This window comes from Aphelocoma coerulescens, chromosome 8 (assembly GCF_041296385.1).
Source record: "Aphelocoma coerulescens isolate FSJ_1873_10779 chromosome 8, UR_Acoe_1.0, whole genome shotgun sequence".
Lineage (NCBI taxonomy): Eukaryota > Metazoa > Chordata > Aves > Passeriformes > Corvidae > Aphelocoma > Aphelocoma coerulescens.
The window spans coordinates 4,709,980-4,735,032 of record NC_091022.1 but is presented as its reverse complement, the minus strand read 5'-3'; the positions used below and the strand labels follow the sequence as shown (position 1 = coordinate 4,735,032).

Genomic DNA, 25,053 nt, shown 5'->3' with positions numbered 1-25,053 from the left:
CAACAAAGCAATGCTGATACTCAGGTACCTCCCAGGCAGGAGCAGAAACCAGGTCTGGATGAACACAGTGGGGCTTTCAGCATCAATGTACTAATATCTGGAAGAATTCCAGGGAAGACTGCCCAGATGGATGAATTACCTCCTTGGCATAACTCTGAATTTTTTCTGCTCTTTTCTCTGGAAAGATACAGTACAGAAATAAATATCCTGGTCTTTCAGATCTCTCTCTAACTGATGGTGTGAATATCGTTTGCTTAGATCTGTGGATGCATGCTGTGATAATGGGCAGAGAGGAACTGATTATACTGCTCTGCAGTCTTTAAACACTGAGAAAATGGGGAAGGGAATAAAACTGAATATTATTGCTTCTGTTGCTACTTCAGATTTAAAGTTAATTAAATGCAAGGTGTCTATGCTAAAGAATGACAAGCAGTTCAGGGTCTTTTGTGCTTCTTTCTAGGCTGTTCTTTGGAGCTATCTGAGGCTTGGAGCAACCTGGTCTAGTGGAAGGTGTGCCTGCACATGGCAGGGGGTAGAGTAAATCATCTTTAAGGTCCCTTCCAACCCAAACCATTCTGGGACTCTGTGATTCTGTTTCTTTACTTGCAGCATTTGGGTGCCCCTCTGCAGAGTACCAGGACAGGGGATGTTGCAGGACAGCACACCCTGCGCCTTGGCGGGGTCGAGAGGGGATTGGGAAAGGGGATCACTGGGAATTTGGTAGCTAAGTAAGGCAACTGGCAAGTGAATAAGGCAAAATCATGTGTGAAGATGATATTACTTTTTAATTAGGTTCACTTAGTTGATGCCAAAAGAACAGATGAATGCGACTGGCTGATTGATGCTGAAGGCTCCTTTCTGTTTATCCCTCTTGAATGTTTTGATCTGTCTTTATGCTGTACAGCTCTGGTCTCAGCTTGCTGTCTAAACAGGAACCTTTGTCACAGCTTCTCTGTGCAATTTTTCTTCTGCACTTCTTTCATTTGGCTTGTGAATAAAAGCATAAAATTGAATATTAATTCATTGAATCCTAGAATGGACCATAAAGCCCATTTCATTCCATGGGCAGGGACACCTTCCACTATCCCAGGTTGCTCCAAGCTCTGTCCAGCCTGGCTTTGGACACTTCTGGGGATCCAGGGGCAGCCACAGCTTCTCTGGGCACCCTGTGCCAGGGCCTTCCCACCCTCCCAGGGAAGAATTCCTTCCCAATATCCCATCCATTCCTGCCCTCTGGCAGTGAGAAGCCATGCCCCTTGTCCTGTCCCTCCAAGCCCTTGTCCCAAGTCCCTCTCCAGCTCTCCTGGGAGCCTCTTTAGGCTCTGGAAGGGGGTCTGAGGTCTCCCTGGAGCCTTCTCTTGTCCAGGTGAACACCCTCAGCTCTCCCAGGCTGGCTCCAGAGCAGAGGGGCTTCAGCCCTGGGAGGAGCTCTGGGGCCTCATCTGGGCCCTCTCCAGCAGCTCCACATCCTTCTGATGCTGGAGGCCCAGAGCAGGAGGCAGCTCTGCAGGTGGCGTCTCCTGAGAAGCTTTACACAAAATCTGTGTTGTTTAACAGGTTTCATTCTGCAGCCTTGAACGAGATGGGCACTGTAAGGAGCTTGTGCTTCTCCTTTCATCTACAAATCTTCACCTCTGAGATACAGAGAACAAAGCAAAGGAAATTAAATGGACCTGATGTACAAGAAAGCCCCTCTGTGTGCCTGCCTGGTCCCTGGTGTTTGGGCGAGAAAACAAGATGATTAATTGGTGGCAAATGGGGCCTCACTGATTTTAGTCAATATCTTGATTATTACAGCTGTGTATATTGACTTTTTTCTAATAATTTTATTACAAATATAACACAAAATTTCTTTCATCTTCTGCTCACCTTATAATATTGTACAAAAATACTGGCATGGACGGTGGTGTGTTGCCAAAGCATGATGTGTAGTTGCCATCAGAGCCAGTTTCCTAATCCCAACAGGAGAGGAGAGCTTTCTGTGACCAGAGCATGCAGAATACCCCCAGCATCTCTTGGCAGGATTTCAAACCAAATAAAAATAGCTGAGCCAGCTGTGCACATCATGAATCACTTGAGGACAGTTCTGTAACATGGAGCCATTTCTGGCCCCTTCCTGCCTGCTTGTATCTGGGTTCAGTCCTGGTACTTCTGGAACCATGCCTCTGCCTGCTCTGGTGCCTTTCCTCCAGGAGCTCAGAGGCTTCAGAACTGTTACACAGCATTGTAGGGACTTTTCAGGACCCTGCAATTTTAATTAAATTTAGAAGTGAATAACTAATGACCTTGGGGAAGACTAATGGGCATAGATTTAAGAAATTAAATGATAAGGCATTGTCTGTATTTGTGTTTATGATTTTGCAACTGTGTGTGAAGTGGCTGCAGTTTATTACTGAATTTTTTCCTTCCTTGGCAGTGTAGCGTACACTGTTACTGGTCCAGAAACCCCTTATAAGCTCACATGTTTAGTTAATGCTGGAAAACAGAGGCCTCCCATCCTGGCAATCACCTTTCTGCTCCCCTGGGCTCCCCAGGTGCCACAATGCAGCAAAGAGTCCTCCAAACATTGTATTTCTTTTCAAAGTAGAGGATTTATGTGCTTAATAGTGGCATGCAGGTAAGTTTGCATGAGACAGTGCCAGCTGTGAATTAGTCACAAAGCTCTAACACAAAATGTGGTGCAGCTAAGTTTGGGACTTGTATTCTGATGGTACAACTGTATTTCAAGACTAATATTTTCCACTGGAGCCTCGGTCTCCTGTTGAGCAAGATGTACTGCAGAAGAGATACTTCCATAGTCACACTGTTTGTGATTCCCTACCTTGCAGCTGCAATGTGGTGGAATTAGACCCTATCAGCAAGTGAGGCTGGATCTGCAGAGGCACAGACGTGTTGGGGCAGCAGAGTGGCTCAGCTGAAAATGCCCACAGACTTGCCAACCTGTATTTCACAAACTTGCGCTGCTTCTGATACACCTTTCCCTGTAAGAGGGGAAAAGATTTCCTGCTGTCCTTTTCTGTGGTCTTAATTTGAGCATTTGAAAAACCATTTAATAACTGATTATCTCACCTTCTATCAGTCACTAATCCTCCTCTCTGTGCTGAGATCATGGGGAAGAAGATTGTTTTCCAAGATTTGTGTTTTAATGCCATTTGCTTTAAACCTGCTGCCTGAACCCCACATTGTCTCTGCCCTGCAAGAAGGCAGAATTTCCCTTGGCTCTCTCTTAGGAGCGGCACAGTCTTCTGCAGGGAGATTCTCTTTCCAGGCCAGAACATTGTGGTTTTTATTGAGCAGCTTTTTAAGCAAATGGTGTTACAACACAGGACTTGGACAGTGTTATCTTCCTCCCAGCAATGATAAGCAAAAGAGCATGGTATTAATTCTTCCAGAAAGGGCTGTGTAGTGGTGTTGTGTTCCCATATATGACACCCTGAACTGGAAAGGCTGATGCTGTTCACCTGGACACTGTGTAGCATGACCCCCACCTTGTCCTGGATGGGTTACACCACACATAAATAGGTGCTGTGTGCTGGCTCTTACACACACTGCTCCTTAGCAGCCACTGAAACATGTCCAGTGTCACCTGGGCCAGTGGGATGGGGTAATTCCCACCGGAGCCAAGAAAAAAGGGCTGTACAGAGCAGCCTGAGATGTGAGGTACCTCTGCGTTCCATGTGTTCAGTCTCTTGGACTCTCACAAATGTGAGAGTTGGGCTTAGGCTTTTGTCCTGTGGTTTCTCCAGGAATGAGTAGGCACAGAGGAATTCATGTCAATACAGAGAGTGGGGAGCAAAAGGCAAAGCTCCAAAGATGAAGATTGCTAGTGCTTATTTCGTAGCAGCTTGTTTCACATCTCAACTAACTTTATCCGTGGGTGTGGATCTTCTTGCCACTGTAAGACAAAGTCATACATACCATAAAAAGTGTCTCTTGCCAAAGTGAACTGCTTTGGTGGTCATTTTTAATTGAGGAAATCTGTCTAAGGATTATGGAATCACAGAGTGGTTTATGCTGGAAACACCTTAAAGCCCATCCTGTCCCACCCCCTGCTATGGACAGGGACACCTTCCACTATCCCAGGTTACTCCAAGCCCCATCCAGCCTGGCCTTGGACACTTCCAGGGATGAGGAGTCTGCAGCCTTTCTGAGTTAAAAGTGAATGGATTCTGTTGAGTTCACCATTTACTTTTCTAGTGAAAACACCCCTAAAATCCATAACATCCTTTGCAGTTGTTAACACTGCAGCTTCTCTTCCACATCTGTCTGCACATACAGTGTGATGACTTTCATTCTTATCCCTCAGGTTACATTCTGACAATTGACCTACCTGAAGGTTTGCGGGCTTTAGTGTCCATTGGTCTGAATAAATTTCATAGAATCACAGAGTGGTGTTTGTTGGAAGGGACCTTAAAGCTCATTTTGTTCTGCCCCCTGCCATGGGCAGGGACACTTTCCAGGTTGCTCGTTGTCTAGTATTTGTCAAAATTGGCTCTGTTGCTGCTTTTTTAACCCCATCTCAGGTAGGCCAATACCTGAATCCTGACCTAATGCCTGTTATAAAGGTGGTTTATGCTGAGATTTGGTTGACTGTGCCAGTGGAAACAAGCGGGCTCTGACCTTCATTGGATTACTTTCTCACCATGGAGCTATTTGAAGATGAGAATGAAGTGCCTGTTGTAAGCTCTGTTTTCTAGCAAGACATTTTTAATTGCTGTTTTTAATTTCTTTTGTTAGAACCCCCGAGGCTTGTCATTTCACCCGAGAACCAGACTTTTAGAGAAGGCTCTGAAGTGTCCATCAGGTGTTCTGCCACAGGGTACCCAAAGCCAACAGTTGTATGGACACACAATGATATGTTTATCACTGGCTCCAGCAGGTGGGACTTGGAGTTGTCTCCATTTATTTTAATGTCATATGTGAGAAATAAGGTTTGAATAGTGCCAAAATATTCTACTACTTCTACAGGAATCTGTGAGTTTTGTAAACAGTACTTCAGTCTTTACTTTTATAAGTCTTTAAGTGCAATTACCTCATCTCTAACAGAGAAACACTTTAGCTCTCTTCTCCAGGATTTTTTACAAGATTAATTTATGTACTTTTCACAAAACGTAGTGCTAGATAAAATAGTACTAATAGTGTTTATTGTGAGGAAAAAAACCCCAGAAACACCTATTTATAAACCATCTGCTTGTGCTGCTGTGGCTGCTTGGAGTGTGGATATAACCATTGCTCTTTCTAATTATTTTGGATGGTCCCCTGTGTGTTCCCAGGTACAGAATGACCCCAGAAGGCACCTTAATCATAAGAAAGGCAATTCCCAAAGATGCAGGAGTTTATGGTTGTTTGGCAAGTAACTCAGCTGGGACAGAGAAACAGACATCCACGCTCACATACATCGGTAAGCAAGAAAAACAATATACTGAAATAAAAAAAATAAACTAATTCATCATCAGGGAAGAGGAGCTGTTAAAATGAGTAGAACTCTGCAGAACATACTGGTGGAAATTTCAAAAAGCTCAGAAGAGATGTTGAACAGCTCACAAATGTCCCTTTTGTTTTCTGTTCAAACCTGAGTAGTATTGTTAGATGCTCTTTGGAGCTTGATGTTCTTTCTAAAAAGCTTTTTAGGTTAAAAAACCTTTTTAGGTTAAAAAAACCCCCAAAATTGGGTCTTACTGTGGTGTAGACCACAGTAAGAGTGGGTCTTTGGAAAATGTGTTTCTGTATCAAAATACTATGTTAAAATACTGATAGAGTATTGAACTGTTTTATGACCAACATCTGGCTGGAGGAGGAGAATGACTCTTCATGTTTGTACTTCCTGCATGGTGAAATGTTTCTGATTTTGTCCTTCTATTTCCTGTCCATTCTGCATATGATTCAGGTGCTCTGGACCGGACTTTACTTTTCCTTGTTTCCCAGTATTTATCTTTCACTTTTAAGTCTGTTTGACTTTTAATGCAAACATTCTTCCATATAACAAGAGAAAATTAGGGTCTTTCATGGTTTATATCTTAAAAGTGATCTATGCTTTGGGTGAAGAGCTCATTTTTTTCTGTCCTGTTTCTTTTTAGAGGGCCCAACATTGACTGTAGTTCAAAGTGAAATTCTGGTTGGTCTTGGAGACACGACTGTTATGGAGTGTAAAACAACTGGAATCCCAACCCCCCAAGTGACATGGTTTAAAGGTGTGCTCATTGCTTGGTGGTTGAGTCGTTTATTTAGCAGCAATATTTAGAACAATGATCTGGAAGTGACTTCATTTCTCTCAAGAGCTTTATGTTGTATTCAACCAGTGACAGACCTGTGAAATTTTCTAAATCTAGAAGAAATGGCATTGACCTCTAGCGCATTCACTATTTAAAAATGGTGAATTAACACACTGTAGCATAATTAATAATAATAGTAAAAGCAAGCTGAGCCTCCTGCCTATGTAAATGAAGTTCATTCTTCTGTCAGAAAAAATTCACCTTTATGCTACAGAAATCACAAAACATTTTTCTCTAGCCTTTTTTGTCCTGTTTTCATGTAGCCTCTAATTAGGGAAGGAGAAATACAGCCTGACACACTGCCCTAATGCTGATCTCTGTCCAGAGGTACTTGGGTTTGTGTTTGCCCTGTGGAACCAATAAATAAAAAAGGATGCATTTAATGTAGTAATGAATTTTTCCTTTCAGTTGAGTGGGAGTCAGAGTTCTCATCTGCTGAATTCATAGAGCTATGTTGTGAACTAACTCAAACTTGGACACTGTTTTGTTGGGATAATTTTGATATATATAGGTATTTATCATACTTGATGTAAACAGTTATATTGCCTTTTTCTATCTGGACTTAGGTGACTTAGAGTTGAGGGCATCAGCATTTCTCATTATTGATACTCACCGGGGTCTTTTGAAGATCCAGGAAACACAAGAGCTGGATGCTGGTGACTACACGTGCGTGGCCACCAACGAGGCAGGGAGAGCTACTGGCAAGATAACTCTGGATGTTGGCTGTAAGAGTTAAAACCTGCATGGGGCACACTCAGGTTACAGAGTTTCTGTACTGGTCAGGGGGTGGTGCCTTGGCTCCCCAACGTTTCTAACAAATCTCTGTGTGTACTGGGAACACCTTTTGGTGCTGTTGGCTAAGCAGTTTCCTTGTCCCACTTGGACTCCAGCTTGGAATCACAAAATGGTTTGGGTTGGAAGGGACCTTAAAGTCCATTTGTTTCCAGCCCAGACTTACTTCTTCTGCAAAGTGTAAAAGTTGTGGGGAGGAAGAGAGAGGCACAGGAGGAGGAAGCTGTTCAAACCTCAACCTAAAAAGATTCTCAAATAGAGAATTAGTTACACAAACTTGAGTTACTATGTGAGGTTATTGTAATTTAGCCCTCCCTCTCCTCTTTTCCTAATTCTTTCCATCTGCCTGTGGCCTGACCTATCACATCCTGTTAAATGTTCCTGTCAGGCACATCCACTTTCTGAACAAGTGGCGCTCTTTGCAGAAGACAAGGAATTTAGCAACGCTGATACTTAAGGTGTTTCTAGAGTTGGGAATGTTAGAAGAAAAACTGTGCACAGTGGGACATAAATTGAGGTCATCAGTGGTGTAAGAGAATGGGATGGCTGTGTTGCAATGCTCACTTTGGGTGTGTACTCTTTCCCCAGCTCCCCCCGTTTTCACGCAGGAGCCGGGTGACGAATCCGCGGATCTGGGCTCCAACGTGACGCTGCCGTGCTACGTGCAGGGCTACCCTGAGCCCAGGGTCATGTGGAGGAGGCTGGATGGAGCTCCCCTCTTCTCCCGGCCCTTTGCACTCAGCTCCAGCAGCCAGCTCAGGACAGGAGCACTGGCCATCCAGAGTAGGTAGACTCAACTGTGAAAAAACAGAATTCTGCAGGGAACTAAGACATTTACAAGGCATTTAAGTTACTACATGATTCTATTAAATTAGCTATGTAAAAAGACTGGATTTTTATCACAGATTGGGTTTCTGATACTGACATCATTGCAGTTGACATGCAGTTCAGTTTGCTATGAGCTTGTGAATTCAGTTGTGTTTGGTCATTGGCTTCACTCTTCTTCATGCAAATGATTGTATCTTTGTTGAAATACACGTGAGCTATGGTCTCTGGTACTGAGGAGCCATGAATTTTCATTTTTCATTTTTGGTTTGGTTTTTTGTGGTTTTTATTTTTGTTTGGTTGGTTGTTTTGGTTTTGTTTGTTTTGGATTTTTTTTTGTTTTGGGTTTTGTTTGGTTGGTTGTTTTGGTTTTTGTAGCAAATTGGTTCTAAACTCACTATTTTAGATCTGTCCTAATTTGGGTAATAATTAAAAATTCTGCAAGTAGGTTTGTGATTCTGATTATTTTGGAGCATTTCAGTCACCCTTATGCTAAGTGATATTACTCTGCTTTCTTAATTAGTTTTTAATTCCTCTCTATACTGTCGTTTTTTCTGTACTTGGTGACTGGTGGAAAGGAATGCTCTGTTTCAAACTGAGTGTTCGAAGGTGGCAGAGGCAAGGACACGGTGTCCATGTGGGGAGGGAGGGTCAGGCTGTCCATGTATCATTTCAGATGCTACAGTCAGCTCTCTTTTCTCCCCCTGTAGATCTGTGGGTCAGTGATGAAGGGACTTATATCTGTGAAGCTGAGAACCAGTTTGGAAGGATTCAGTCCCGGCCAGCCACGGTCACAGTGACAGGACTGGGTAAGAGCAGTGCATGGCTGTGGGAGCTGCTGGTGTTTGGGCAGCAGGCAGGACGCCTGGGGGTTATGCCCATACATGCTGACCTATCTGTGTGCTGTAGTTATGGGTCATCCATACAAACTGAATTAGAAAATGTTTACATGGAATATTGTAATTGATTTCAGTGGATTTGCTTGTTAGAACATTTTTTTGACTGGCTGCACTAACTGGAATTAGGTCCACCTGCACTTTAAACATGGACCTTAAAGAAGTGATTTATCCTGTGGAGTTTTTTTATTCCTAAGTAAATCTATTGAGGGATGAAAAGTCACCGTAATGATCAATGCTAATTGATGGGGTTCCTGCCATTTAATTAATCTTAAAAAAAAAAAGGCAGCAATGAACATGGTTGTGTCAGTGTTGAGATAAATGGGAAGGAATCAAGAAGACAATAAATGTCTGGCCTTGACCACAGAATCCCAGAAGGGTTTGGGTTTGAAAGGACCTTAAAGCCCATCTCATTCCACCCCCTGCCATGGGCAGGGACACCTTCCACTAGCCCAGGTTGCTCCAAGTCCCTTGCAGCCTGGCCTTGGACACTGCCAGGGATCCAGGGGCAGCCACAGCTTCTCTGGGCAACCTGTGCCAGGAACTCACCAACCTCACAGGGAAGAATTTCTTCCCAATATCTCATCTAACCCTACTCTCTTTCAAATATCCATGCTGTTAAGGGCTTGGTTGTTATCTTAGTTGGACAACTGGCAATAAAAGGAAAAATAATGTAATGGAATGTGTACATTTGCATGAGGATAAGAACAGTCTCTCTGCCATCAAAGAAACCATTTGTTAACTTCAGATATATTGCAAGGGCTAGTAATACTGATAGTGTTCGATAGACATGGTTTTACCTGTTTAAAAGTATTATTTAATGCCCAGTACTTAATTTAATTTCCCAGATGTGTGCCCAGGCATGCTTGCTGTTGGCTTTTCACAGAATGTGCAGATTTTCTTCTGGGCTGTGACCTCTCTTCTGATCCTTCCCAATTTCATGCCCAATGGAAATTACAGCTCACTTTTTGTCCTCTCCAAACTCACTACTACTGTTCTTCAGTATTTTGCCCAAGTAAGGAAAAATGATACATCAACCTGGTGCCAGGGGAACATGAGTTCCCAGGGAAGCCCTTGATTGGATCCAGTTTCAGCTGGACAGCATCTTCCATTTGCTGCTATTCCTTAGGCTAAGGAGCACTGGTCATGTATTTCCCCAGCTCCCTATTTCTCCTGTGCTACCCCACCCTTACATGTGTTTCTATTTTTTTCATGTCTTCAATTTAATACTAATTTAATTTAATACTTTACATGAATATATAAAAATTCCTAATAATCTCTTCTTGTTCTTCCTTTTGTTCAAGTCACTCCTCTGATTGGAGCAAGCCCGGCCACAGCCAATGTCATTGAGGGCCAGCAGCTCACTTTGCCTTGTGTTCTGCTTGCTGGGAACCCCATTCCAGAAAGGAGGTGGATTAAAAACAGTGTGGTGGTAAGACTGCTTTGTTTCCTGTGAGATTTATTGGCAGAGGAAAGCTACAACTGACGTTCTCAAGGCGTGATAACAGCTTGGTTTAATTTACAAAAGTTAATGTGATCACTGCCCATGCCAGGGAATTTCTGACCCTGAAGCACAAATGAGGGAATATGAGATGGCAGTGGGGGATGTGGAGGTCTAGAAAAGAACTTGGAACCAAAATATTTGTGAATTATCATTTTATCTTCTATTTTGCTTGCTTTCAAAGGGGTTTTATGCATTTTTGTAGCTCACGAACTTCAGCCGTGGACTCTGAATATGGGAATGCTAGTGGAATGTACCTACTAGAATGACAAAAGAGGGTTTTTTTAAATAAAGGTACCAGAAAATTTCTGTAGATTTAGGATGTTTCAACATCGTCTTTTCCTGTTGCTGATGGGCTGAGGTAAATACCAGTATCCCTGTTCCATATCTTCCTTTCCTGGTGGTGGTCTACTCAGAGGATGAAGTAGTGTGTTTTCTTTCCCCCCTGGGAACATAACATTGCCAGTTTATACCTCCTGCAGACACAACTAGGTGGCCTTTAAGGTCCCTTCCAACCCAAACCACTTGGAGATTCTGGAAGGGCACTGTAGACACCACACCTGGGTTGGTTGTGTGAATGAAACTTCAATTCTTTAATACTAAAATTTCTGACTTTACCCTATGAAGCTACTTTTTATCTTTGTTGCTAATTTCTCCCCAAAGTCCTTTCTGCACAGCTGGAATTAAAATATTGTAGCAAAATGCCTAATTTATTGTCACAAAATAGAACCTGCTACTACCTGACCCCTGTTCAGGTTTCCTGCTCAGTTTAGGTGTTTCTGGGAATCACTGGCTTTTCCTTAGGCTGTGCAAGGAGCACAGGCTGTAAGCTCTGAGAGAAATACTGGCAGGATCCTCCTTGTTGAGTTGCTAATTCCTCTCTCTAGTAGTGCTGGTTTCCTGTCATTGTAAACTGCTGGGAAAATCTGCGCTCCAAGGAAAGTGTTGGAGTAAGTTATATTTAGAGAAGAATTCAGCTGCTTCTGAGTGTGGCTGGAACAGATCTGCTTTCTAACAACCCTTTATGAGGGAGGGCTGTGCTGCCAAGCTCAGGGTGTTTGATGTTGCTGTAGGATATATAACTCTTCAAGGGTTACTCCTTGGTGAAAGTTACAATTCTCTTTCACAATGGTTTGCTTCAGAGCTGATCTATTTGATGGATATGGAAGTTAGAAGGTTTTGATAACTGTAAAGGAAAATAGTCTACTTGTGGAAGAAGAACAAGTCATTGCACTCATCAATTACTAGAATAACCAATAAAAATTCCGTGAAATAATTGAGCTAAATTTGGGTTTGCTTCATTAAAAGCAGGAGTGGCAGCACAGAATGTGCTGTGGCAGAGCAGAGTGGCTCTTGCAGATTTTAATCTCACTCCGTAAAATTAGCTTTGCTTGAAAGATGGAAAGTAGGAAAAGCTCTAGTAAGATTCTCCAGGAACACATCATTTTTAACAATGTGACAGAGTCAAGTAAAGCCACACCGCATCCCAAAGTGAACACTGTCAGGGAGTATTTTGCCAGTGAAAGGTTCTGTCTCTCCTTTGGCAGCTGGTTCCCAGTCCCTACGTGAGCGTGCGCAGCGATGGGAGCCTGCACCTGGAGCGGGTTCGGCTGCAGGACGGGGGGGATTACACCTGCATGGCCAGCAGCGTGGCAGGCACCAGCAACAGCACCACCACTGTCCACGTGTTTGGTGAGCAACAGGCCTGGCCCCCGTGCTCGGGGGTGAGCGAGGGGCAGCACTGACCACAGCAGCTTTCACTGCTTTGCTGCACTTGCACCAACTTCCCACATTTCCTCTTTTGTCATGATGCTACTTGGTAAAGTAACACGGGGGGAGATTGGATCCACTGCGCAGGGAGGAGCTGAGTGATCAAGACTGCTTTTCAAGTAAAATCAAATAAAACTATTTCGTGTTCACAAAAGATCCTCATTCAAAGGCTGGGCTGTGCAATTTCATCTGGCTTAATTAACAAACAGGTGCAAGTGGGAGTTTGCTGGGAAACCATGAGAAGTGCTGTCTGAATGTTTCATAACTGGGGTAAGGAAGCACAGCTCATGGGAGAATTAGAATGAAAGAAAATGAATTATGAGTTTGGTAGAAGTCATAATTTGTTTGTTGTTTTTGGTGTCATCCCCAGTCTCCTCCCCCTTATTTTTTCTTTTTAATTAAAGCATACCAAAAACTGCACTGACAGCAAGACAAAGTGTTAGCACTCTGGTGACCCATCTGTGTTTCAGCTGAACATATTTGTGTTAACTCTGTGGGGCCACAATCACTTCATGGTTTCTCACGTGTTAAATTTTCTCACGTGTTAAATTCATAATGGGAGATTTATTTTAAGCTTCATTGAAGATGCTGAAACCTCCTTTTATATAAAGAATGACTATAAATTTTCAATACAGGCAAGTACTCATAAGATCTTCCATGTCAACACTAGTTTTTTGAATGTTTCAGAGCGTGAGAACAAAAAGGAGTGTCTTTGTGTGTGTTTAGAAATATCTAGGTTTTGGTATCGAAGCCTTAAATCTTACCTTATTTTTCTATTAATTCAAAGGTGGCTCAGATGAGTGAGGGAATTGGGGTCTTTGTTGTCTCCTGTTACTGATTTTGAGTAGCAAAGCTGACGATAATGTGACAAAGCCTTTCTGAAATAATTTCAGTTGGTGAAATACCTGCAATTAGTTTAAAACCATATGTACATAATGCAGGGAGGAGCTTATGGATGGCAGGCTCAGTAGTGAACAGGGATTTATTCTGTCCTGAAAGGCTGGAAAGCTCCTTTTCCATGTTAGGGTTGGAGAAGAGGCTGAAAGGTCCCAAACCCTGCTTGCCTGTAGGAAGTAGTAATTGAATATAAGGATTTTATCATAATAGTTGTGCCATGTTAAAATGTGTTCTGCATGTCTTTAATATTTGCATGTGTTTGTAGTCCTGCCTGTCATTCAGCATGGACAGCAGATATTCAGCACCATTGAAGGAATCCCAGTGACACTGCCCTGCAAAGCGAGTGGAGTTCCCAAGCCGTCCATTGTCTGGTCCAAGGTAATCCCTCACCTTTGAGCTGGTCATGCTGAAAGATGGGCTGAACACATAATTTAGTTGTTATAAAAACTGTATTTGGAGAACATGGCCCAAAGCTCCAATTATGAGGGACCTGGAAATCTCTGTTTGTTCAGAGCTGCTTTTGTTTGTTAGAGCAGAACTTCTGGCTGTGGTCCTGCCACAGCTCAATGTTCTATTCTTTGGCAGGGTTTAGGTTATCGCTGTATCTTTATGGGTTTTACACTTTAGAAATTGTTTCTGTTCCTGTTGTGAGTTGATAATTTGAGTTTAGGCAGCCTGCCACAGACTGAGAGTTCATTGTTCTTGTGGAGCTCTGACTTTTTTCTCTGAGGAAAGTGTATTAAATAATGGCACTGTGGGGCTAATCCATGACTCTTCAGTCATGGCCTTGACAAGATGTTCACTGAGGAGAACCTCAGCCTTTGAGGGAATTTGTCTTAAAGTCAGGTTTTTTTTTTTTCCTCCTTGAACAGGATAATTTCTGCTAGTAAGAGTTATTTGGGGTATGTTACAGCTCACATGACGTGGTGTGAAGGCACTTCTGGGCCTCAGAAGTTGTGCAGATGTAACTGATTGGGACGTTGGGAACAGCTTTGTTTCAAAGAAGGAATAGAACATGGTTAACTGTTGGTTTGGTAGGGAAGAGAACATGGGAGGATTTATTTTTCTTAATTATCACTTATTCAATACAGACAAGGGGGAGTCAGCTGACTAAGAACAAGTTTGTGTAATGTATATAAGATTCATTTTGACATTGGAAATCAATGTCAAAATTAACTCAGTTGAAATCTTGATTATTATTCTTGACTATTATTTTTAAAATTTTTTTTAAGACTTTGGGTCTGTAAAATGTAGCAAATTTTCTGTGTAAGAATCCCTGTCCTTGTTACTGCTTAGAAAATGATACTCAAGGACTGTGAAAAGTTAATTGTAGTTAATTAGTTTGTATAAACGGAATTTTAGGGCCAAGTTTCTAAGCTAATATAAAATATTCTGTCAATCTCAGCCTCAAAAAGAATAAAAGCAGCTTTCCAGGCACTGTGGACTTTTATTATTTTTGTTTCCACAGAAAGGAGAGGTAATCCTTCCCAGCAATGTGAGATTCTCAGCAGGGTCGGATGGAAGCCTGCATGTGGTGTCCCCAGGGGGAGAAGAGAGCGGGGAATACGTGTGCACTGCCACCAATGCTGCTGGCTATGCCACCAGGAAGGTGCAGCTGACTGTCTATGGTGGGTGTCACCTCATCTCAGCTGCAGTGTCCCTGTCATCCATCCAGTGCGTTGGGAACTAGACATACCCAGAGCACATGGGATGGGAACTCCTCTCTAGTTAGTGCTTTTGGATCCCCAAACCAGGCAGTTTTGTACATGGCTGATCCCAAAGGCCTGTCCTTCAGCCATTATAATTCCCTTAAAGCCTCCTGATCCCCCTTACCTTGAGTTCATGGACCTTGGGCTGAGCATAATTTCAGCTGTGTGGAAGTGGATAGGAAGCATCTGTACAGGAGTAGAATTTCCTGCTGATAGAAGATTGAAGATCCGTTAATCCCACCAGTCCCAAGCCTTCCTGTCATCATCAGTCCAATGTTATTAAAATTTGGTTTAGGTGTAGGTGTGCTTTACAAGGCTTTTATGGCTTGGAGTTACTGGGGCTGTAGTGTAACAGTTCAGGGAGAGGTTGCAAACTACCTGTGCCATACAGAGCTCAGCACATGCAGGAATTACAGCCATCTGTTCTGACCATCTTTTTGAATGGATAGTCCAGGCTTTCTGGTATTTGTGGTGTTCCATGTGGGCCTGTGTCTGAGCTACAGGCACTGTACATCAGCACGGCAGTGATTTATCTCTATTGCAGACAGGTCATTAAAATGTGATGTTTTATACCTGATGAAAAAAGAGATGTTGTCTGGTGTTGCATTTGTACAAATATGTATATTCATTGCAGCTTCTTAACGTGTTCCATATTATAGTGAAACCTAGAGTGTCCAGGCCTGGAGACCAGCAAGGAAATGCACATGATAAACCCATAGAGGTCTCAGTAATTGCAGGGGAAGATGTCACACTTCCATGTGAAGTGAGGAGCTTGCCACCCCCCATAATTACCTGGGCCAAAGAAATGCAGCTCATATCTCCATTCTCTCCAAGGTAAGAGTGTTTGATGAAAATAAAAGAAAAGTGAAATTGCCTCTTAAGCTTTCAAGATTTTGGAAGGATATGTGATTTCTGATTACCACAGGGCCTCTCAGAAAGTGTTACTTTGTCCTGCCTGACCTGTTGTACTGGCTCTTGAAACTCTCTTTCCCAAGACTGCTAAGCCTATGCATGGTTGCACAGCTCCAATTCCAGCATGTGCTTATATCCAGTCTCAGAAGGCTAGGAGGAAAGAGATCCTGGCTATTTGTACTGTGGTGGTGCCCAGAGACCCTCATAATCTGTGCATGATTATAATTGTTTAAAAACGGTGCTTCTTTTCCTATGTACTTCACATTTATGCTCAGGGGAGTACTGTCTGTGATTTGCACAAAGCCTGGACTGCCAGTAGGATACAGATGATGGTGATAAATGTTTGGGTGTGCTGACAAGGGCACGTTGCTTGCTGTGTTTTGGATGTAAAAACTCACCAGAGACTCTTGAACATGTGAAAGCAGAGTTAAATACTTGTAAAATGTTGAGCTGACAGCCTTAGAGAATGAAGAGCTGGGGACTGTGTTGGACAGGGAGTTCTCCCTTTTTATTTAATGTGCCACAGAACAACAGGGGAGATGAGCTGGTGACTATTCCCTAGATGCTCCCCACTGGAGTGCCAGGTACGGTCACAGGTTGTGCTGCTGTTTTCTGCTCCTCGGGGTCCCTCAGAAGGGCCAGCTATGTCCATGAAACAGAGAATGACAAGGCTGGCCACAGGCACACTGTGCTTGCTGGTGTCTCCCAGTGATCCCATGGACAGAATCAGCCAGTGTCTGAGCTGAGTTAAGGAATTGTACTGGAGATACTCTTTCCCCTGTGGCCAAACCTGCACCTTGGAGCCGTTCCAGCGAGCTTGTGACAGCCTCATCAGCTCTTTGGCCACCATGTCTGCTGAAGGAGGCTCATGTGCAAGGAGTTGGCTTGTTCTCAGTAATCCATGTGGAATTTTCTGCTGTTTCCTGTGAGCATGTTGCATGCACTAACAAATCTGCATTCTTGGTCTCTTACTTGTCCTCGTTTTACCTCAGGAGACACTGATAAATTAGGGTACTTGCTCATGGCTGTTGTGGTGAGATCCAAGTTGTCCAGAGGAATAGAAGTCCAGCTCAGCCCATTCCATAAAATTGTTTACAGATGTCAGCAAAAGTTACAGATTAGTCCAAACAGAATTGTTTGAGACCACCCAAAGATCTTGTTAGAAATGTGAACAGTAAACAAAGGGAGAAGGAAATCAGATATGAAGGAACTTTTATCAGAAAGCAAACATAATGACTGGACAAAATCAAGGAGGAGAAGTTGCCTCAGAAATTTTGTCTTTTGGGCTTATAAAAAAAGTACCAAGAAGTTTGGAAAGATACAGGCAGCAGAGGAGGAATTGTAGTATCAGACAGATTTTACACTGAAGAAAATACATTTCACTTTCCTTCCATTCATCTCTCCAGCCATTGCAATCCCCAGATTCACCATTTATGTCCTTATGATAATGTTGTCCTAATTAGTGCCAGAGAAAGGAAGAGAGATGATCCCACCAATTCCCACCAATTCTGGATGTTACCTTGAGTGCCAGGCTTGAATTTCTTCTTGTCAGTCCTTAGCTGTCATTTTTTCTTCCCTCCTCACTTATTTTCCCTGTCTCTGTTACCTTTGACTCCTACAGAAGATTTTGGCTTAGCTGGCCAGTGTAGCTTCTGGTGTTAGAGATCTGTGACCAGAACTGTGGGAGAACTTAATTCTGTGTAGTTAATTATTTACTGGGGAATAATGACAATTCTTATAAACACCAGAACTGGCAGTTTTGAATCAAAATCCTGTCTTCCATCTTGGATCAATGTAACATCATTTTTTGGCAGGATGAAGCCGTATTAAAAGTTTTAACTTTTTGACCCTACTGACCTGAGTTGAGCAAAAATTTTTAACAGGAGGATGAAGAGCTCCATTTCTCTGCCTCTATCACATTTTAATAAGTCCTATAAATAGCTAGAACCAAATTTTCTAATTTGCATCTTAAATTTTAGATATTTGCTGTGTATTCTGAATATAGGGGCTCCATAAAGAGTTAGGAAAAAAAAGAGTGAATATAAGTCATAGTTGAGTAATATGGTCAGAGTGGTGTTATTTTAGCTCATAGCAATCGTTAGCAGCGTGTAAGGAGAGGTCATTCATCTTTCCATACATGTTTATACGGTTTATCTGCTTCTTCTTTTTCCAGACACACTTTCCTCCCCTCAGGGTCAATGAAGATCACTGAGACCCAAGTCTCAGACAGTGGAATGTATATCTGTGTTGCCACAAACATTGCTGGGAACGTGACTCAGTCAGTGAAGCTCAGTGTACATGGTGAGTTGGAACTCAGGGTTCATCATCTGCAAGTTTCCACCTGGAACTGAGCATCTTGAAGAGGTTTTCAAATGTTTTTCCTAATTGACAATAAATCGTCTCAACTGTGGTTCTTTCAGGTCATATTCTCTTCATATGTGAGTTATTGATTTTGTGGAACGGAAATGCTGTAAAGACACACACTAATACATAGATATGTGTAAAGGTGCCTAGTGGCTCCAGCCAGGACCTGTGTCCCCCTCCTTCTCCTTACCTTTATCCCATGTCACTCCCTTGTCTCTCTCCTGCTCTCCCCACTCTCCCCATACTGGGGCTCAACCACTGTTTCTTAACCACTCACACAATATCACGTCTGGAAAAATATCACTTGTTAATGTTTCAGGCATTTTTTTAAAGTATTTTTATTGCCAACGATCCTTAGGAAAAAAATATTGTGGCAAAAGACTTATGGTGGATTTATATTATTCTTTAGGACCAGCAAAATCACCTCCAGTCATATTTTATCTTCCTGTCTGAACTTGTGTTTGGAAGTCTACAAAGATCAGGGATTAGGGAAAGGAAATTAAAATGCCAAAAGGAAAATGTGATTAACTTTATCATAAAAGCTTTTGAATTGTTTTGTGTTATGAGGAGCCAGTACCCACAGCTCTTCCAGTGTGCTCAGAATAGGACAGTGCTCATGGGAGTTGTGCAGTAGAGTTTGAAATGTGGCTTGTTCAAATAAATTCAGCACCAGGGTATTTCCCATCCTATTCTGTGTGGAGAACATGCAGGGCTGCTTTTTTAGTCACCTGAGGATGTTTGGTTTCAGTGAATAAGGAACATTTTCTAAAATGATAAAATTAGAAAAGAATTTCATAGGATCATAAAATGATTTGAGCAGAAAGAGACTTTTAAATGTCACCCAGTGCCACCCCCTGCCATGGGCAGGGACACCTTCCACTAGCCCAGGGTGCCACACAAGCCCCGTCTAACCTGGCCTTGAACACTTCCAGGGATCCAGGGGCAGCCACAGCTTCTCTGGGCACCCTGTGCCAGGGCTTCCCCACCCTCACCGTAAAAAAAATTTCTTCCTTGTATCTGGTCTGAGTCTCCCCTCTCTTAGTTTAAAATAGTTCCCCCTTGTCCTGTCCCTCCAGGCCGTTGTTCCAAGTCCCTCTCCAGCTCTCCTGAAGCCCCTTTGGGCACTGGAAGGTGCTCTGTGGTCTCCCTGGAACCTTCTTCTCCAGGCTGAACTTCGCCAGCTCTCCCAGCCTTACGAATGGTCCTGTACATTGTTTCTTCCACATTTCTGTGGACTAAACTTGTCTTCTTCAGTTCCTCCAAGGATCCAGCGTGGGCCTCGAGTTCTGAAAGTGCAGGCTGGGCAGCGAGTGGAGCTTCCCTGCAGTGCCCAGGGCGTCCCTGCCCCGTCGGTCTCTTGGTTCCGAGGCAGAAGCGCGGTGCCCACAGACGGGGTTCAGTTCCTGCAGAGCCCGGACGGAGCTCTGGGCATCAGCAGCGTCCAGCTCCCTGATGCTGGCATCTACACCTGTGTGGCCACCAATGATGTGGGCAGTGACACGGCGGAGGTCACAGTACAAGTGCAAGGTACTTGCTTGGGGCCACGCTCCTGCCCTGGCCCGGGCTGGCAGGGACTCCCTGCCAGTGCCGTGGGGTTGGGGCTTTGCAGGGCAGGGCTCTCTGCCGCCCACTGTTACGTGATGCAAAAGCCACATCTGGTTTAGATGTTATGTTCTGATGGTAATTGAGGAGAATTAGAATGAGCAAATAGTCTTTGGAGAGGTTGCAGAAATTAAAAAAAAAGCACATGTTCTTGCACTCTCTCTCTATATGTATATTTAAATTAAAAAATTATGTTGGAATGGTGAAAGGGTAAGTGGTCAACGTGCCAATTTAAATATGTAGTGTAACTCCTCACCTGAGGGGCTGACAGATGTCAATGGAGCATGACTGACTTAAGCTAAGCAGGAACTATTTCTTCTTTGCAAAAGTCTAAAGGCAACATTCTGATCCCTGTGGATTAGAGGTGCTGAGAAACACTTCTTACAGACAACAAAGAACTCTCAGTAACTTTATGTAATTATAGAGAGTATTCTTTGTATAGTCTCAGTCTGCACACAAGTTTAAAATGAGACTTGAGAACAAAGGATGGCAGTAGCACTAAAATATGTGGTGTGGGGAAAAAAACAGTTAAAATAATATTTTTCAGATTATGCAGAAACATTGCCTTCAAAATAAATATAGCAAGATTTAAAGAGAACTATTTTCTGTAAAGTTTGAAAGCCTCTTTGTACTGCTTACTTCCTAAATATTCCCGCTGAAATGGAGACTCCTTGTATAGTACCCATTCCAGTCAATGTAAAGAGGGTTATTGGAATGTGACCTTGTGTAAATGAGAGACATAGTATTATGTGTTGTCAAACTGTATTTTTACATTTGGAGCAGAGATCAAGCAGTTTTTTGGGTCTAATTTTCTTTCAGAGTCTCCCACTATCGAGGACCCAGACCCTCCATTTAACAGCCCCTTCCAAGAAAGAGTGGCCAACCAGCGCATCGTGTTCCCGTGCCCTGCAAAAGGTGAGTGTCTTGGTTACCCCTTGTAGTGACAAAAGGATCTTTTTCTGCTGACTATTGCAAATTACAGAGCTGCTGTTAAACTGTCCAATCCACACTGTATTTTCCATGTCTGCTTTATATGGAAAAAATCAAGCTAACAGCGATTTAAATAACCACTGTGTGTGGAAGTCCTGTGGAAAGTCATTGCTAGCCAACAAGGATTTTACAATGTTTAGGATGAAGATTTTTAATGTTAAAATCATCCTGTAACAGCTGGGGCTTCCTCTTGGAAGCTCTTGGCCTTCCATGTGCTGTCCTTCCAGCAAGACTTCCAGCAAGCTGCAGGAGTTGTTTGAATCAATCTTGTTCTGAGCTGAGCGAAGCGTTTGTGGCCATTTCCCCTTTTCCTTGCAGGTATTCCCAAGCCAGCCATCAAATGGCTTCGGAATGGGCGGGAGCTGACCGGGGCCGAGCCGGGGCTCTCGGTGCTGGAGGATGGGACCCTGCTGGTCATAGCTGCCCTCACGCCCTTGGACAATGGGGACTATGTCTGCGTGGCAGCCAACGAGGCTGGGAGCACACAGAGGAGATACAGCCTGAAAGTCCATGGTAAATAATACAATACAGTCTTTGGGGAGCTGGCTTGGAAAAGTGTCTTCTATTTTCTTGTTGGAAATTGCATGGCCCAAATCTGCCCTTGTGCTGTTAAATTATAAAATTTCATCTGAGAACTTTCTATTTTTCTGATACTCTATAGTTTTTCTTTTCCCCTGTTGTTTCTGTTCTCCATGACTTTATCCACAAATCATCTTTGTTTTGCTCAAGGATCCAGGTACATCTTATTGGTAGAAACTCCAGTTACACTTGAAAATTTTAATGCAAATAACAAGTGAAGCTTTGTACTGTAGAAGTTACAGATGGAGGGCTAGATCTGCATTTCAAATAAGAGAAGAGTTATCAGAATAAACACAGACTAGGAGATTTCTAGTTGCTAATACTCTTTCTCTTTCAGAATCCTAGTTAGAAAATAGAAACCCTACAAGCTACTTTTGTTTCAGCCTTGTTCACTTCCCATGATAGTTAGTTCTAATGCCTTAGCAGGATTGTTTTGAGAAAAGCAGGAATCCCATCTCATGCCAGCAGGGCTCATCAGTGGGGTTGGAACTTTCTAATCCACCACTTAAGGCCATTCTCTTTGCATTCATAGTGGGACAAATGATAGATGGGGTTCTTGGGCATGACTGGACCAGTGAAGAGGAAGCATGAATCTGGAATATGCTTCCTTCATATGCTAAGCAAATAACACAAGATTTCAAGTTTAAATTTCAGATTATTCTCTTAAAATGTTGATGGTGCTTGTGTTTGAGTGAGTTTCCCTGGGAGTCTGTTATTGGACAAGAGAAGACTGTTTTTTGGCAAAGAGAAGAAAGGATGCAGGGACATATGTCCAGAGCTGAAAGAAATGGAAATGTTGGGAAGGGAAATGAGAAGGGTTTGAGAAATTTTGATTTGTAGTGGTCCTTGACTGGGATGGAAAGGAGGAAGGGGGAAATCACTGGAATGGAAGACTTAGATCCTGATGTTGAGCCTTCTTGCAGTTCCTCCTGAAATTAGGGATCAAGATAAGGTGACAAATACATCTGTGGTTGTTCATCACCCTGTAAGTCTCTTCTGTGAAGTAACTGGTAACCCCTTCCCAGTCATCTCCTGGTATAAGGATGATATCCAGGTATGTGGGATTAATCTAACTGTGGACTTTTGAGGGCTTGACATGAGAACTCATTCAAAATAAATACATGTACATGCCTTTATGTATATTTAAGTGCTCTAAGAACACCTCACAGGAAGGCAGCTAAATATGGCTCATCCATTAATTCTGTAAGTCAAATGTAAGCTCTTTATTTTCAATATTCCCTTAGGAATTTGCCTTAGAAATCTCCCAGTCTTATAGGTGCCAGTCCATGCAGAGGGGACCAATATTGCCATTTTTTTCATTCTATGGATGGCAAAATAAGAACTTTCAGAGGTGAATGGACTTCCTCAGGATTATCCTTGAGTCCTCTGTTTTCTACTTGTGGCTGATTAAGTCACAGTTTAAGATGAGGAGAGGTCCCTTTATGCACTCCTGGGACTGCCCATTGCTGCTGGATGGAGTTTCCCCACTCCCTGCCCTAGGCTGAGCTGCAAACCATATTGAATAGATTGCAGCAGGGCAGGAGATTAGTGCTGAAACTGAAAGGGGAAACAGATTATCCTTCCACTAAAACTACCATTTTCTTATAAAAATCCAGCTGTGATACTTGGCTGCTGTAGCTTGGATCACATAAGGCTAATGTCTCGGGTTCCTCTAAGGTTGTGGAAAGCAGTGCTCTCCAGATTTTGCACAATGGGAAGATACTGAAGCTCCTGAAAGCTACTACTGAGGACGCTGGACAATATTCATGCAAAGCCATAAATGTAGCAGGAAGTTCTGAGAAGCTGTTTAACCTCCATATACTTGGTTAGTTCCACGGCTTTGGGGTTGATTTTTGTTTGGTTTGGGTTTTAGTTGGTGACTGGAAAAATGGTTGATATTTAAGAAGCCAATAAATTTCAACTCATTATATATAGATTCTTCCACTCACTGATGATGAACTATTGGCTGCTGAAGCACTGAGTGCTTAAACTTTGCCATTCTTGTAGCAACCCAGACAAAATGCTGCTTTTGATTTCTGGGCTGTGGTGCTTTGTTTTGTATTTGGGATGTGCGGTGTGACATAGAGGTGTTCCCCGGTACAGTTCACCAGTGCAGGTGTGGAGGTGCTTGTCACGATAGACAGGCTGTTGTGATCTGCGGAATTCCCTCTGCAGTGAACACGAAAGGTGTTTCAAGGGAACAGTAAGATCCACTGCTGCATTCCCTTCAGTCACAGGGCACAGCTTCCCTGGCTAAATACCAGTCCTTCCTTAATGTTTGTCTTTTTAAAGTTCCACCAAGCATAATAGGTGGCGATACGCCTGGTGAAGTGGCAGTCATCCTCAACCAGGAAATCCGTCTGGAATGCAGAGCCAAAGGCTTCCCTGTTCCTGACATACACTGGTTCAAGGATGGCAAGTGAGTATATTGCAGCTTTTGTGGTTTGTGTCAGGCTCATCCTCCCCTAGAACAAAGAGGGAGGAGGTTCAGTGTTTAACTACTTAGTGTTAATTCAGTGTCATCAGCATTTGGGATGGTGTGAGGTGGTAAATTCTTTAATCAAAACTTAACATCCCACTTTTCTTTCTGAACTCACCCATTATTGGCACTTGCAGAGCAGAGTTTGGGTTTTTGGTGCAAGGTGATGGTGAAGCAAGATAAGCAGAACCATTTCTTTGGGTTTATTCTGTGAGTTATTCTACCTGGATTATTTTAAACACATCATTAGTTAAAATGAAGTTGTTTAGCTGAGATGATTTTTTCACTGGTAGACAGAACTCGTATCAAACATTTTGCTGGCTAGTGCCTTGTGCAGTTCTGCATATATACATTAAAGGTTTGAAATAGATATAGGTATATACAAAGGTTTGTATATATACATACAGTAAAGATTTGAAAACATTTATAGCCTGCATATTTCCATTCCTCATCTCATCTTCCAGGAAAGCACACAAGGAGAAGAATTATTGATGGCTTAAATATTAGCTGAAAACCCAGCTGGGCTGGGTGTTTTTGGTGTTTTAACAATGTAGTTCAGTATAGGCATTGGTCAGGACTCACAGGTATTCTGCTGTGACAATTCCTTGCTCTTTGCTACGGCTATGTTGTTCCTGTGTAATAGTTGACATTTTGTTATCGGCAAAGGCCTGGCATGACTAAATAAATTAGGAAAAGGAGCTGAGGTCAGACATGCAACTCTGGCTCTGATGCTGGCATCCTGGAGGTCTGAGAAAAGTACTTTCTGTGGTTAGGTTTCTTTTAGAAGCTAAGAGTGGAGTTAATCATAATAGCTTGTCACTGCATGGTGGTTCTTGTGATTAATGCCATTAATTTAGTGCTAAATGGCACTCTTGAATGGTACAATTACCGCCACCAAAGGGCCTCTTCTTCTTACTGGCAGTTTAAATTAATGCTGAAAGGGTGGGGGCAGAGTTCTGTGAAGCAAAATGGTCTCTGTTTCAGGCCCTTGTTTTTGGGTGATCCCAATGTTGAGCTCCTGGACAGGAACCAAGTTCTCCACATCAGGAGTGCTCGCAGGGTTGACAAGGGTCGCTACCAGTGCAGTGCCACCAACACTGCTGGCAAACAGGTGAAGGAGGTCAGGCTCATTGTCCACGGTAAGTTTATGGAATGCCTGATCCCAGAAGATCATCTTGTTCTACTCATAAGGTTTCTTTTATACTCAGGCAAATACAAATTAAGTCTCTGATGCTACAAAATTTGTGTGTAAACTTAATTTAATAGTCATGTGTTCACAAAATTACCTTTTAGAGTATTTGTATGTATGAAGTTAAGTATGGATGTAGTCTTTGCAGGCTTGGAAAAACACCTTGAAGTGTTGTTTATATGGGTTTTTTTTTCTAATTAGTGAAAGCCAAAAATCTTGAAGGGCATTCTCAAATTCTTCTATTAGTTTCAACTGAATTATTTTATTATCACATTG

General features: G+C 42.8%; 1 protein-coding gene across 1 annotated transcript in view; it reads left to right on the top strand.

The window, feature by feature from the left end:
- The window catches only part of HMCN1 (hemicentin 1), a 184,972-nt gene that overhangs the window by 68,291 nt on the left and 91,628 nt on the right, over positions 1-25,053 (top strand). Inside the window, exons 12-30 of the mRNA XM_069022401.1 lie at positions 4,738-4,879; positions 5,274-5,401; positions 6,078-6,191; positions 6,839-6,997; positions 7,653-7,847; positions 8,600-8,698; positions 10,090-10,217; positions 11,834-11,978; positions 13,219-13,331; positions 14,422-14,581; positions 15,322-15,496; positions 17,748-17,875; positions 19,193-19,465; positions 20,360-20,455; positions 20,849-21,043; positions 22,033-22,163; positions 22,787-22,934; positions 23,402-23,528; positions 24,573-24,727. Of these exons, the coding sequence (XP_068878502.1) occupies positions 4,738-4,879; positions 5,274-5,401; positions 6,078-6,191; positions 6,839-6,997; positions 7,653-7,847; positions 8,600-8,698; positions 10,090-10,217; positions 11,834-11,978; positions 13,219-13,331; positions 14,422-14,581; positions 15,322-15,496; positions 17,748-17,875; positions 19,193-19,465; positions 20,360-20,455; positions 20,849-21,043; positions 22,033-22,163; positions 22,787-22,934; positions 23,402-23,528; positions 24,573-24,727 (2,811 nt within the window). The remainder of the gene's footprint in view (positions 1-4,737; positions 4,880-5,273; positions 5,402-6,077; positions 6,192-6,838; positions 6,998-7,652; positions 7,848-8,599; positions 8,699-10,089; positions 10,218-11,833; positions 11,979-13,218; positions 13,332-14,421; positions 14,582-15,321; positions 15,497-17,747; positions 17,876-19,192; positions 19,466-20,359; positions 20,456-20,848; positions 21,044-22,032; positions 22,164-22,786; positions 22,935-23,401; positions 23,529-24,572; positions 24,728-25,053) is intronic.